Source organism: Dendrobates tinctorius, unplaced genomic scaffold (genome assembly GCF_039654945.1).
Source record: "Dendrobates tinctorius isolate UK_male_01 unplaced genomic scaffold, ASM3965494v1 ptg000387l, whole genome shotgun sequence".
Classification (NCBI taxonomy): Eukaryota; Metazoa; Chordata; class Amphibia; order Anura; family Dendrobatidae; genus Dendrobates; species Dendrobates tinctorius.
Window position 1 is genome coordinate 2,419,235 of NW_027362053.1, and position 16,228 is coordinate 2,435,462.

Here is a 16,228-nt window from a genome sequence, read left to right on the forward strand (position 1 = left end):
GCCCCACTCCACATAGAGAATAATGGAGCCTCCAGCACCGACCTCCACCCGCAGAGCCACACTCCACATAGAGAATAATGGGGCCTCCAGCACCGACCTCCACCCGCAGAGCCTCACTCCACATAGAGAATAATGGAGCCTCCAGCACCGACCTCCACCCGCAGAGCCGCACTCCACATAGAGAATAATGGAGCCTCCAGCACCGACCTCCACCCGCAGAGCCGCACTCCACATAGAGAATAATGGGGCCTCCGGCACCGACCTCCACCCGCAGAGCCGCACTCCACATAGAGAATAATGGAGCCTCCGGCACCGACCTCCACCCGCAGAGCCGCACTCCACATAGAGAATAATGGGGCCTCCGGCACTGACCTCCACCCGCAGAGCCCCACTCCACATAGAGAATAATGGGGCCTCCAGCACCGACCTCCACCCGCAGAGCCACACTCCACATAGAGAATAATGGGGCCTCCAGCACCGACCTCCACCCGCAGAGCCACACTCCACATAGAGAATAATGGGGCCTCCAGCACCGACCTCCACCCGCAGAGCCACACTCCACATAGAGAATAATGGGGCCTCCAGCACCTACCTCCACCCGCAGAGCCGCACTCCACATAGAGAATAATGGAGCCTCCAGCACCGACCTCCACCCGCAGAGCCGCACTCCACATTGAGAATAATGGAGCCTCCAGCACCGACCTCCACCCTCAGAGCCCCACTCCACATAGAGAATAATGGAGCCTCCGGCACCGACCTCCACCCGCAGAGCCGCACTCCACATAGAGAATAATGGGGCCTCCAGCACCGACCTCCACCCGCAGAGCCGCACTCCACAGAGAATAATGGAGCCTCCAGCACCGACCTCCACCCACAGAGCCCCACTCCACATAGAGAATAATGGAGCCTCCAGCACCGACCTCCACCCGCAGAGCCACACTCCACATAGAGAATAATGGGGCCTCCAGCACCGACCTCCACCCGCAGAGCCTCACTCCACATAGAGAATAATGGAGCCTCCAGCACCGACCTCCACCCGCAGAGCCGCACTCCACATAGAGAATAATGGAGCCTCCAGCACCGACCTCCACCCGCAGAGCCGCACTCCACATAGAGAATAATGGGGCCTCCGGCACCGACCTCCACCCGCAGAGCCGCACTCCACATAGAGAATAATGGAGCCTCCGGCACCGACCTCCACCCGCAGAGCCGCACTCCACATAGAGAATAATGGGGCCTCCGGCACTGACCTCCACCCGCAGAGCCCCACTCCACATAGAGAATAATGGGGCCTCCAGCACCGACCTCCACCAGCAGAGCCACACTCCACATAGAGAATAATGGGGCCTCCAGCACCGACCTCCACCCGCAGAGCCACACTCCACATAGAGAATAATGGGGCCTCCAGCACCTACCTCCACCCGCAGAGCCGCACTCCACATAGAGAATAATGGAGCCTCCAGCACCGACCTCCACCCGCAGAGCCGCACTCCACATTGAGAATAATGGAGCCTCCAGCACCGACCTCCACCCTCAGAGCCCCACTCCACATAGAGAATAATGGAGCCTCCAGCACCGACCTCCACCTGCAGAGCCGCACTCCACATAGAGAATAATGGAGCCTCCAGCACCGACCTCCACCCGCAGAGCCACACTCCACATAGAGAATAATGGAGCCTCCAGCACCGACCTCCACCCGCAGAGCCACACTCCACATACATGGCTGCTCTCAGTGCTCTGTGCTGTGCGCACAGGACCTGTGATGAGGTCACAGGAGGGGAGGAGACAGGGGTCACATGATCGGGGGCCCTGACACCTTACCTCCTGTGATCTCATCACAAGCCTTTGCACGCTACCAGCAGCATCAGCGTTCACGCTACTTGTAGATGCTGCTGGTAGCAGAGCACATAATGCCGCCCCCACGGTCACTCACTTTTAGGTGGGGAGAAGATGGAGTGCCATTGCAGCAGCCAGCAGGAATGTGGTGGGGGCCCCCTTAGAAGCTCTTGTGGTGGGGGACCCGGGGCTGAAGCCCCGCCTGTCCTGCCTTTAATCCGGCCCTGCGCGGTGGCTGATTATAATGGGGCAATTTACTGGCCTGGGCTGTGGGCCCCTTAACCCCACTGGGCCCGGGGCAACTGCCCAAATTGACCTCATTATAATCCGCCACTGCCTGGGCTGTGGGCCCCTTAACCCCACTGGGCCCGGGGCAACTGCCCAAATTGACCTCATTATAATCCGCCACTGGACCCGATACTGAACTTGATACAACCCCTTTAACCTTGCTAAATATTACTACTAGCATGGTCATTTTATTATTTGCATATTCTTTAATATTCATTTTATTGCTTAACACTGAGCAGAACTATGTATGTTGACTAGTTTCTACTACATGTTACAATACAGCTTCCATAATGTACTTTACTGCTTTTTAGAATGTTTATAAAATCATACTGCTCCTGTTATTCAGCCTTCAATGAAATGTGCCAGCAGTTTTTTGCTATGTAATGTGTGGACAGCATGAGGCAGGGGTTAACATACAGATTTAAACAATGTGTCACTTATCAAGCTGTGTGCTGTTGCTTACTTAAGGGGGTTTTACAAATAGCGATATCGCTAGCAATACCGCTATAACGTCACCGATTTTGTGACGTTATAGCGATATCGCTATGTGTGATACTTGCCTCCGACCGGCTCCCCCGCTGTCTGTCGCTGATCGCGCGAGATCGGCCGGCTCCATTTCTCGTCGGGCGCTTCCTGTAGCGCCGACGAGCGACGTGTGGACGTCTGAAAGGTGAGCATCGTCCGCTGTATCGCTAATGCATCGCTGTGAGATCTGCCTGTGTGGCAGCTCACTAGCGACCATTTAGCAATGCACCAGCGATCCTGACCGGGTCGTATCGTGGTCGGGATTGCTGGTGCATCGCTAAATGTAAAAGAGCCTTTACACTGAAGATTTTATCACCCGGTTATTATCAGTGCCTGGTCTACAGCAGTGCCTGCCTGCTAGTCTAACTTCGCCCTCCTGTGATAGGCACCCCACTATGGGCATTGTACATGGAGTGCCTGGTGTGGGCAGGGATAGCTGTGGTGTGAGTGGGGGCGCTTTCTCAGCTCTGCTTCATTGCTAAATTTAAAAGCTCTGAGTTAGAACGGCTGCACCCAGTAATCTAAGTGATACATTGTGGATTGCTCTCAAATTAGGTAGCAAAAACCTGCTGACAGATTCCCTTTAAGAATAATAAACTTACATGCAATCCTTATTATGAGCTCTATTCCTGTGTTGATCTTTGTCTCTGTAACAAATTAGCTCACTTTCTTTCTTCTACCCCAAGTCTTGCTCCTGTACTCGCTTGATTCGCCTATGTTGCAGCTGCACCTACGTCTAAGGGTGAGGTCTACATTGATCAGGTGTGGTGCACCTTGTTTGGATGCAATGCAGCCAGCACTGAACTGCTTCGTCACATTTGATTTCCAGCCCTTTATCTGTCCCAGTCTATGGGACGGACACAAAAAGCAAGGTTAAAGTCTTCCTTCAACCTTAATAACTAAGATGAATGTGGCTCACGGGCTGCTGTTTACCCAGGTCTCGTTGTATAGAGTAAAAAGAAAACCAAAACTTACCAGTCTCCTGACTTCTGCTTCCAAACTTGTCGGCGAGCCTCCAAAACAGGCTTCAAGAAATGGAGCTGTCGAAAATACAAGTATGTCTTCCTTTTTACTGCTGGTCCACCGCTCTTCTCTGCCTTCCTCTGCTGCTGTAGCTCCCTCCTGTAACAGTCCTTCAGAGAACGCCATCTTGTTTGAAGATCTTTCACTGTGAAACACGTGAAACAAAATGACAACAGAGTAACACCGTCCTTTATACTAGCCTGGACATCCAAAGAGAAAATGTAAGAAAGATGGCCTATGATGCAGATTATAAACTGTTCACACCCAGGTCTGAAATGATGGTAGGATTTGTGTGATGGACTTTAGCAACATATTTACTTGTGCTTACATCGGCGGTCTTTGGTTTTTGTATGCAAGTCATCCCAGTCCTCAGTCACTTCCTGACATACACTCTCCCAAGCATGGGACCTCTTAAGCCGGTCCATGTAACTGGGGTCCCTGGCATCCCAGATGGCCGGCTGATGGGACACAGCCATTATGAGACTGTTTACTTCAATATAACCTCGACTGTCAGACATTCTGAAAAAAAAAAAACAACAACTTTGCTTAATTACAAATAAAGCAATTTTTGACACAGAGAATCAGTAACTTACCTGGTGGCAGATGGCCTTTTTCGTGTGTGTGAGAAAGTGCTGGCTCTGCCGCAACTGCTTGTCCTACTAAGAAAAAGATATGAGTCAGCTTGGTAATAGTCAACACGGGGGTAAAGGAATGGCCTGTATGATTGGATGGCCCAATAGTTACGTACTTCTTAACAATGCGTGAATGAGTCCCGAGAGGTTCCGATGCTACTGTAAATGATAAAAAAGACGTTTTAAGAAGGAAGGTACAGCCTACAATGTTCTAGTACAGGCCTGGGCAAACTGCGGCCCGCGGGCCACATCTGGCCCCCTGAGTGTTCCTCTGAGGGCCCCCTGACACTCACAGCCAGAGGGCTGGAGTCCTCACCTTTGTATGTGAGAGTTAACCCTTACCTCCCTCTTTGCTCCCAGCTTGTGCTGTTGTATGTCCTGTGCAGGACAGGTAAGGATTAAGTCCCCCATAGTGCTCCCCCTGTGATCTGTGGCTTCTCACATCCACTTCATAGACTGCAATAAGGATTCCCACCCCCTCCTGTCAGCTCCTTCCCATATGTGATGTGGATCTCTGCATGTGAAGTAGAGGTGGGAGAAAACTTTTTTTCAATGTTCCCAATTTATTGCTTGATCAACTACTATTACTTGTTACTAGTGTTGAGCGATACCATCCGATACCCTAAAATATCGGATCGGATGGTATCGGCCCGATACGAAAAAAGTATCGGGCATCGCCAATTCCGATACCGGAAGTCCCATTCAAGTCTATGGGACTTCCGGTATCGGAATAAGAAAAACCCTTTTCTGTCCTTGTACAGCCTCTCGGGGGTCTGTGCCGGACTGCCCGGGGGGTCTGTGCCGGACTGCCCGGGGGGGGTCTGTGCCGGACTGCCCGGGGGGGTCTGTGCCGGACTGCCCGGGGGGGTCTGTGCCGGACTGCCCGGGGGGGTCTGTGCCGGACTGCCCGGGGGGGTCTGTGCCGGACTGCCCGGGGGGGTCTGTGCCGGACTGCCCGGGGGGGTCTGTGCCGGACTGCCCGGGGGGGTCTGTGCCGGACTGCCCGGGGGGGTCTGTGCCGGACTGCCCGGGGGGGTCTGTGCCGGACTGCCCGGGGGGGTCTGTGCCGGACTGCCCGGGGGGGTCTGTGCCGGACTGCCCGGGGGGGTCTGTGCCGGACTGCCCGGGGGGGTCTGTGCCGGACTGCCCGGGGGGGTCTGTGCCGGACTGCCCGGGGGGGTCTGTGCCGGACTGCCCGGGGGGGTCTGTGCCGGACTGCCCGGGGGGTCTGTGCCGGACTGCCCGGGGGGGTCTGTGCCGGACTGCCCGGGGGGTCTGTGCCGGACTGCCCGGGGGGGTCTGTGCCGGACTGCCCGGGGGGGTCTGTGCCGGACTGCCCGGGGGGGTCTGTGCAGGATCGTCCGATGGGACTACAAGTCCCATCGGGCTATGCCTGCTACCATGACGGTGATTGACACATTAGCCAATGATGGGACAGTAGTAGTCCCATCATCCGGCTAATGTGTTGAATGTAAAAAAAAAAAAAAAAAAAAAAATACATACTGCATACATGCTACATACATACATGCTACATACATATATACAACATATAAACTACATGCAACTACTACATGCATACTACAACAATACTACATATATACCACATTCATGCAACATATATATACTACATGCATGCAACATGCATACTACATATATACCACATATATACTACATGCATGCAACATTCATACTACATGCATGCAACATACATATATACAACATGCATACTACATATATACCACATGCATGCAACATACATATATACAACATGCATACTACATATATACCACATGCATGCAACATACATATATACTACATGCATGCAACATGCATATATACTACATGCATACTACATATATACTACATATATACCACATGCATGCAACATACATATATACTACATGCATACTACATATATACTACATATATACCACATGCATGCAACATACATATATACTACATGCATGCAACATGCATACTACATGCATGCAACATACATATATACTACATGCATACTACATATATACTACATATATACCACATGCATGCAACATACATATATACTACATGCATGCAACATGCATACTACATGCATGCAACATACATATATACTACATATATGCAACATGCATACTACATATATACTACATTTATACCACATGCATTGAAACCAATTGACCTGATTACCAGCAATGCCACAAAGAAACGTAGAAAATTAAAAAGAATTATATAGCAGAAATCATATAGGGTTCCTATTCCCAACGTTTAATAGTGGATGCTCATGGGGGAATGGTAGACCATTCGAGAGAAACTTACATACCGAACCACAAGGAAAAAACCCGAATTTTATGGTCAATAGTACAAATATTTAAAAATAAAAAATAAAAGAAATTTTAAAAACAATAATACAATTTAAAATACCTTTATTATATAATAGTGGTACATATATATAAAAAAGCAATGTGTGCTGAAATTACATTAAAATATATACCTGTATAGGTTTAATAGACAACATACACAACGGTCCACATATGTGAGATAATGTAATTACACCTAATATATTATCTCACACAATACATAATCGGGGCTGTGTTGCTCGCTTACCAGCGGTCCTTAAAGGTATACACCCTCATTTGTCCTTGTGCACTTCCATTTCTATTTTTTTGCACTCAGCACTTTAGTTGCACCATTTGGATGAACATTTCACTATTGTTGGCTTATATTGCACTTTTGCAGTTTTGCTTTGAATATACTGACACTCTGTTTGAGCCTAGACATATTTTGTTTGGCTCTTTATATATTTTTTGTCACTTTTCTACAGGACAAGTTTTTTTAAAAAAAAGGTGTAATTACATTATCTCACATATGTGGACCGTTGTGTATGTTGTCTATTAAACCTATACAGGTATATATTTTAATGTAATTTCAGCACACATTGCTTTTTTATATATATGTACCACTATTATATAATAAAGGTAATTTAAATTTTATTATTGTTTTTAAAATTTCTTTTATTTTTTATTTTTAAATATTTGTACTATTGACCATAAAATTCGGTTTTTTTCCTTGTGGTTCGGTATGTATTTATACCACATGCATGCAACATACATACTACATATATACAACATATATACCACATGCATGCAACATGCATACTACATGCATGCAACATACATACTACATATATACAACATATATACCACATGCATGCAACATGCATACTACATATATACAACATATATACCACATGCATGCAACATGCATACTACATGCATGCAACATACATACTACATATATACAACATATATACCACATGCATGCAACATGCATACTACATATATACAACATATATACCACATGCATGCAACATGCATACTACATATATACCACATGCATGCAACATGCATACTATATATACCACATATATACTACATGCATGCAACATACATACTACATATATACAACATATATACCACATGCATGCAACATGCATACTACATATATACCACATGCATGCAACATGCATACTATATATACCACATATATACTACATGCATGCAACATACATATATACTACATATATACCACATGCATGCAACATACATACTACATATATACAACATATATACTACATGCATCATGAATATATACTACATGCATGCAACATACATATATACTACATGCATGCAACAAACATACTACATATATACAACATATATACCACATGCATGCAACATGCATACTACATATATACCACATGCATGCAACATGCATACTACATGCATGCAACATACATACTACATATATACAACATATATACCACATGCATGCAACATGCATACTACATATATACCACATGCATGCAACATGCATACTACATATATACCACATATATACTACATGCATGCAACATACATATATACTACATATATACCATATGCATGCAACATACATACTACATATATACAACATATATACTACATGCATCATGAATATATACTACATGCATGCAACATACATATATACTACATGCATGCAACATACATACTACATATATACTACATATATACCACATGCATGCAACATACATATATACTACATGCAACATGCATACTACATGCATGCAACATACATACTACATGCATGCAACATGCATATACAACATATATACTACATGCATACTACATATATACCACATGCATGCAACATACATATATACAACATATATACCACATGCATGCAACATGCATACTACATATATAACATACATATATACTACATACAATACATACATATAGACATACAGTACATATAACAGAGTACATACTCACCGTCACTTTGCTCCCCGAAGCCATTGTCATCTGTGGAATAAATATTAAAATAACAAGCCACCAATATACTTACCCCTGATCCGCAGAAGTCCACGAGTGTCCCACGACGATCTTGCGTGGAGAACAGCAGCATCAGCTGATGCTACCGTTCTCTACGGGCTCCAGGAAACCAATGACGGGAGGTAGGTATCCTTCCTCACTGTATTCCTCCGCCACTGTAAAAAAAAAGTCCCTAGTCTCATTTTATGGCATTGCTGTGTGAGAAATTTCCCACGCAGCTTTTGCCATAAAGTGAGACTAGGGATTTTTTTTTTTTTACAGTGGCGGAGGAATACAGTGCGGAAGGATACCTACCTCCCGTCATTGGTTTCCTAGAGCCCGTAGAGAACGGTAGCATCAGCTGATGCTGCTGTTCTCCACGCAAGATCGTCGTGGGACACTCGTGGACTTCTGCTGATCAGGGGTAAGTATATTGGTGGTTTGTTATTTTAATATTTATTCCACAGATGACAATGGCTTCGGGGCTCAAAGTGACAAGTGATGGTGAGCATGTACTCTATGTTATATGTACTGTATGTCTATATGTATTTATTGTATATAGTATATATGTATGTTGCATGCATGTAGTATATATGTAGTATATATGTAGCATGCATGTGTTATATATGTAGTATGTATGTAGCATGCATGTAGCATATATGTAGTATGCATGTGGTATATATGTAGTATGTATGTTGCATGTAATATATATGTATGTTGCATGCATGTAGTATATATGTGGTATATATGTAGTATGCATGTTGCATGCATGTGGTATATATGTAGTATATATGTATGTTGCATGCATATAGTATATATGTGGTATATATGTAGTATGAATGTTGCATGCATGTGGTATATATGTAGTATGCATGCATGTGGTATATATGTAGTATGCATGTTGCATGCATGTGGTATATATGTAGTATGCATGTTGCATGCATGTGGTATATATGTAGTATGCATGTAGTATATATGTAGTATGCATGTATGTGGTATATATGTAGTATGTATGTTGCATGCAGTATATATGTATGTTGCATGCATCTAGTATATGTAGTATGCATGATGCATGTAGTATATATGTTGTATGTATGTAGCATGTATGTTGCATGCATGTAGTATATATGTATGTTGCATGCATGTGGTATATATGTAGTATGGATTTTGCATGTAGTATATATGTATGTTGCATGCATGTAGTATATATGTTGCATATATGTAGTATGCATGTTGCATGCATGTATTATATATATGTATGTTGCATGCATGTAGTATGTATGTAGTATGTTGCATGCATGTAGTATGTATGTAGTATATGTATGTTGCATGCATGTAGTATATATGTAGTATGTATGTTGCATGCATGTAGTATATATGTATGTTGCATGCATGTAGTATATACAGTGGGGCAAAAAAGTATTTAGTCAGTCAGCAATAGTGCAAGTTCCACCACTTAAAAAGATGAGAGGCGTCTGTAATTTACATCATAGGTAGACCTCAACTATGGGAGACAAACTGAGAAAAAAAAAATCCAGAAAATCACATTGTCTGTTTTTTTTTCATTTTATTTGCATATTATGGTGGAAAATAAGTATTTGGTCAGAAACAAAAAAAATCAAGATTTCTGGCTCTCACAGACCTGTAACTTCTTCTTTAAGAGTCTCCTCTTTCCTCCACTCATTACCTGTAGTAATGGCACCTGTTTAAACTTGTTATCAGTATAAAAAGACACCTGTGCACACCCTCAAACAGTCTGACTCCAAACTCCACTATGGTGAAGACCAAAGAGCTGTCAAAGGACACCAGAAACAAAATTGTAGCCCTGCACCAGGCTGGGAAGACTGAATCTGCAATAGCCAACCAGCTTGGAGTGAAGAAATCAACTGTGGGAGCAATAGTTAGAAAATGGAAGACATACAAGACCACTGATAATCTCCCTCGATCTGGTGCTCCACGCAAAATCCCACCCCGTGGGGTCAGAATGATCACAAGAACAGTGAGCAAAAATCCCAGAACCACGCGGGGGGACCTAGTGAATGAACTGCAGAGAGCTGGGACCAATGTACAAGGCCTACCATAAGTAACACACTACGCCACCATGGACTCAGATCCTGCAGTGCCAGACGTGTCCCACTGCTTAAGCCTGTACATGTCCGGGCCCGTCTGAAGTTTGCTAGAGAGCATTTGGATGATCCAGAGGAGTTTTGGGAGAATGTCCTATGGTCTGATGAAACCAAACTGGAACTGTTTGGTAGAAACACAACTTGTTGTGTTTGGAGGAAAAAGAATACTGAGTTGCATCCATCAAACACCATACCTACTGTAAAGCATGGTGGTGGAAACATCATGCTTTGGGGCTGTTTCTCTGCAAAGGGGCCAGGACGACTGATCCGGGTACATGAAAGAATGAATGGGGCCATGTATCGTGAGATTTTGAGTGCAAACCTCCTTCCATCAGCAAGGGCATTGAAGATGAAACGTGGCTGGGTCTTTCAACATGACAATGATCCAAAGCACACCGCCAGGGCAACGAAGGAGTGGCTTCGTAAGAAGCATTTCAAGGTCCTGGAGTGGCCTAGCCAGTCTCCAGATCTCAACCCTATAGAAAACCTTTGGAGGGAGCTGAAAGTCCGTGTTGCCAAGCGAAAAGCCAAAAACATCACTGCTCTAGAGGAGATCTGCATGGAGGAATGGGCCAACATACCAACAACAGTGTGTGGCAACCTTGTGAAGACTTACAGAAAACGTTTGACCTCTGTCATTGCCAACAAAGGATATATCACAAAGTATTGAGATGAAATTTTGTTTCTGACCAAATACTTATTTTCCACCATAATATGCAAATAAAATGAAAAAAACAAAAACAGACAATGTGATTTTCTGGATTTTTTTTTCTCAGTTTGTCTCCCATAGTTGAGGTCTACCTATGATGTAAATTACAGACGCCTCTCATCTTTTTAAGTGGTGGAACTTGCACTATTGCTGACTGACTAAATACTTTTTTGCCCCACTGTATGTGGTATATATGTAGTATGCATGTAGTATATATGTATGTTGCATGCATGTAGTATGTATGTTGCATGCATGTAGTATATATGTATGTTGCATGCATGTGGTATATATGTAGTACGCATGTTGCATGCATGTAGTATATATGTAGTATGTATGTATGTTGCATGCATGTAGTATATATGTAGTATGCATGTTGCATGTGGTATATATGTAGTATGCATGTAGTACATATGTAGTATGCATGTTGCATGCATGTAGTATATATGTAGTATGCATGTTGCATGCATGTACTATATATGTAGCATGTATTTTTTTTTTTTACATTCAACACATTAGCCGGATGATGGGACTACTACTGTCCCATCATTGGCTAATGTGTCAATCACCGTCATGGTAGCAGGCATAGCCCGATGGGACTTGTAGTCCCATCGGACGATGCCTGCACAGACCCCCGGACAGTCGGCACAGACCACCGGCAGGCCGGCACAGCCCCCCGGCAGTCCGCACAGACCCCCGGGCAGTCGGCACAGACCACTGGCAGGCCGGTACAGACCACGGGCAGTCCGCACAGATCCCCGGGCAGTCCGCACAGACCCCCGGGCAGTCCGCACAGACCCCCGGGCAGTCCGCACAGACCCCCGGGCAGTCCGCACAGACCCCCCGGAAGGCCCGAACTGACGGCGCATCATGATGACGTCATTTCGGCAGCCAATCAGGGCCACAACAGTGGCTCATTGCATTATGGGAACTTCCGATATTGAAAAAATATCGGTACTCGGTATCGGAATTCCGATACAGCGAATATCGGCTGATACCCGATATTTGCAGCATCGGAATGCTCAACACTACTTGTTACAATAAGCTTTATTGCAACAAGTATTGTAAGCCTATGTTCACACGACTGTAATATTTGTCCAAGTGCTGTCTGTGAAAAAAAATAAACCCGACCTCAGACAGAGCACTAGGAGCAGTGTTATGGAATTCGACTATCCAGATTACAGTCAGAAAATGTCTGTGTGAGAAAAATCACAGCACCCATCAGTCTCCTCTCTATTTTGGATCAGACTTGCCTGTTGAAGTCTATGGGCGTGCAAAAATAAAAAAAATTGGATACCATATGAATCATCCGTATAGCATCCGATTTTACTAATACATTTCCATTACTAACACAGGACACTATTTCTTCTTTAAAATTTTATTCACTTCTGATGTATAAAAATGGATGCCATAAGGATGATAATACAGATGGAAAATCGTCTTTTCTTTTTCTGGATGAAAATAACGATTTTTTTTAATACGCTCAAGCAAAATTAATCACATAAGCAACTGCTTTTTATAAAGTGACAAAACTGACACTTTTCTAATATATTTCAATTAAAACATTTCTAACATTCCCTCTCTACTCCAACTTCCTGTCTGCTTGTGTTGATTTTCTTAACTTCCAATGACATTTTTTTTTTGAGAATCCCAGTGCATTTTGGGGTACTCACACGGGACATCATCAGGGTGCAGAGCCTGCGGTCTCTGCCACAGCTGCTTTACCCACCATGAAGTGTCATCTGTTTCAGAGACTGGAATGGTCACTGTCAGGTCATCACTTCTCTTTAGAGCCAGCAATGGAGCGCACTGTCACTGTGCAGTCAAAGGAATATAGCACAGGGAGCTCATACTGAGTATACGTCAGAATTTACAACCGACGTATTATCAGGTGAGCAGGGCAAGCCTCCAAAACAGACATCACTGATAGTGCCTCATTTCAGAGAGGGTGCAGAGGCTGTGGCAGTGATCGCAGCTTCTGAACCCCCAATGATGGCTCATTTCGAGTATCCCAGCATGCACTGGTGAATCTCAAACAAAATGTCATGGGATGTTAAAAAAAAAAGACAGGAAGTCAGAATGTAGAGGATACATTAGGGAATTTTTCATTGTAGTATAGTAGAAAACGAGATTAGATTATTACACTGAATAGATATACATTTAATATGAAATTCACCTTTGGTTTCGGACTGCCGCTTTAAGTTCAGCCGACTGGTTCGGCCCTCCACAGCAGTGCCAGTTTCTCATGTGGCCCCTTGGGAAAATTAACTGCCCACCCCTGTTCTAGTACAATGTTCTAGTATATGCACTTCCATTTTTTCTTATAGAACTGTGCTCTATTGAATGACTTCTAAATGAACAGCATCCATTATTAAGATCTCTTACACCTGGTCAAGTAGGCGTACTTACTTTAAACATCTATCTTATGTCAAATTGTATTGAGTAGCGTGAGATGTCAGTACCAAGGAGGAGGAACACTGAGGAACTGATAATCAGAGTAAATGGTCAGCGATTAAGTTTAACATTTCTCAAAGAACTGCACAGCAATTATGATTTAGACTATCAGAGAAAATGCACCAGCTTCATCAGGTCTAAGAGAGTTTGAATTGTGAAATCTGGTGACAAATCAGCTTTTAGCCAACTTGTTTTGGATTAATTCATAGCCATCTTTTCCAATCTAACATTTCTTCTGCTATTTGAGGACCAGAATTTTGTGGCTACCCATAAGTCTTCAATGACCATCACATGAACACTGGTTCAGGCAAGAAAGGTAGCAGTCATCTCCTGTGGGAGCTAAAACAAGGCATGATGAACTCTAACACACAATATATTACTTTACTCCAACATCTGCTGTCGAATGAGAGATCTGACACATCCTTTGCAGATCACCCATCATCATATAAGTGTGGGCACCCACAGACTGAATGGAAAATCAGTCAATTAGTAAAAGGCCATCAAAATATGGCAAAGTTGTGCACATTACCTAGTCCTGTTATCATCAGGCAGTCTGCCTACATGGGCTGATGGCTCCTGATGCTAATGTGCGTAATGTAGTGGGTGAGGATTGTGTAAAATGTGGCAATAATATAGTGAGTGAAGGAGCACATTGACATATCTGTTTAGTTTTCATTCCTCACCTGGGCAGAAATCTATAGGAATTTCCTCTTCCTTATTATCCAAGTAAGAGCTGTCTCCATCAATCAGTGGATCAGTATTAACTAGAACAATATTCAATCTTTCCTCCTAAAAATACATTAATAAACTCCTATTAATATTTTGGTAATAATCTTAATTTAAAATAAAAAAATATAAATTGGGAATCATCTGTTGAGCAAAACTAACCAAGTCCTCCTTCTGCTTTACAGAATATCTGTGTCACAACAGGGTACCGTATTTTACGGATTATAAGATCAACCCCAAATTTTGAGGAGAAAAATAGGAAAAAAAACTTTTTTAATAAAATGGTGGAGCTTCTTATAACACTGGGGAACGCAATTTTTTAGGAGTTAGGTCAGACAACTGTTCTTAATTAATTTTTGGATGCTGAATCCAGAAATGATCTCAGTTTTTCTCTATCACGTCAAGTTTTTAACTATAGGATTTTTGTCTTCTCAAAAATATGTAAACTACTGTACCTAAAAAGTTTTTGTTTTTTTTCTATATGAGTCGAATTGTACTCAGATAACAAGTCTTATTACAGAAATCAGTGCAATTGTGCTTCTATGGCAGGTAAGTTGAGGAGGAAAAACTTGACGTGATAGAAAAAAACTGACTACATTTTTGGAATCAGCATGCCAATTTTAGTATAAATCAGCTCAAAAACCTAACTCAACAGAAATTTTTTTCAAATTGTTCCCCAGTGTAATCCATGCATCTTACTGCTTACCGGGGGGTGGTGGTTGCGGTGAAGCGGGGTCCCAAGGTCGCTGCTGGAGGAGGAAAGAGTGGAGCATTGCTGCAGGCCGCAGCCTGGGATGAGGGGCTGTTTAGACGTGAGGCGAGCCACTGCGAGTGTTCGGTGCTCCCGACATTCTGCCCCCGCAGTTCCATGGTTTCCTATGCGGTGAACTCCGGGAAAATGGCTGCCGAGGGCGGCGCATGCGCAGATGGAGATCTCGGCACCAAGATCTCAGGAGATGAGATCTTAGCACCGCCAAAGGCAGCCATTTTCCCGGAGTCCACCGCATAGGAAACCATGGAACTGCAGGGGCTCTGGCCTTTCACAAAATGTCGGCAGAGCCCCTGCAGCACCGAACACCTGCAGCTATTTTGCCTTTCCCCACGAATGCACTAAACAGTGCTTTGCTCTGCCCTCGGCAGGGCAGAGAGAAGTGCGCCATGCACAGGAGCCCGATGCCGGTAACACTGTGTGGATGACATAGGACACATCATTCACAAGAAGCAGAGAAGGAGAACGGCATCACAAGAAGAGAGGAGGCACTAAAACAAGACAAGCGACGTCAATCGGACTGGACTACCTGACAGGTGTGTATAAGAAAAGGTTTTCTTTATTTTTTTGGATTAATACATACAGAATTATAGAACGCTGTCACATGGGGCTGAAAGGTGGTGGTTGTAAGTTACATCGGAAACACCGAGCGACAGGTACCCTTTAAAGATTTTGTTCTGCTAATATTATGAAAGAATCTTTAGACACAAAATATGCCTCAATGGCAGCACATCTTTTGCCATCTCTTGAATAGCAAACGAAACAAACAAGTA

The 16,228-nt window shown here is 44.1% G+C and overlaps 1 protein-coding gene across 8 annotated transcripts in view; it reads right to left on the reverse strand.

Annotated features, from left to right (window-relative positions):
- The window catches only part of LOC141076095 (uncharacterized), a 34,445-nt gene that overhangs the window by 7,217 nt on the left and 11,000 nt on the right, over nucleotides 1-16,228 (reverse strand). For 3 of the 8 annotated variants that reach the window (XM_073563369.1, XM_073563366.1, XM_073563367.1), the window contains exons 5-9: nucleotides 14,644-14,749; nucleotides 4,421-4,463; nucleotides 4,266-4,331; nucleotides 4,001-4,191; nucleotides 3,625-3,817 (exon numbers count right to left, since the gene is read on the reverse strand). In XM_073563369.1, the coding sequence (XP_073419470.1) occupies nucleotides 3,625-3,817; nucleotides 4,001-4,191; nucleotides 4,266-4,331; nucleotides 4,421-4,463; nucleotides 14,644-14,749 (599 nt within the window). Of the gene's footprint in view, nucleotides 1-3,624; nucleotides 3,818-3,990; nucleotides 4,192-4,265; nucleotides 4,332-4,420; nucleotides 4,464-14,643; nucleotides 14,750-16,228 lie in introns of all 8 variants that reach the window. The other 5 variants (XM_073563374.1, XM_073563373.1, XM_073563372.1 and 2 more) reach the window with 4 other exon arrangements.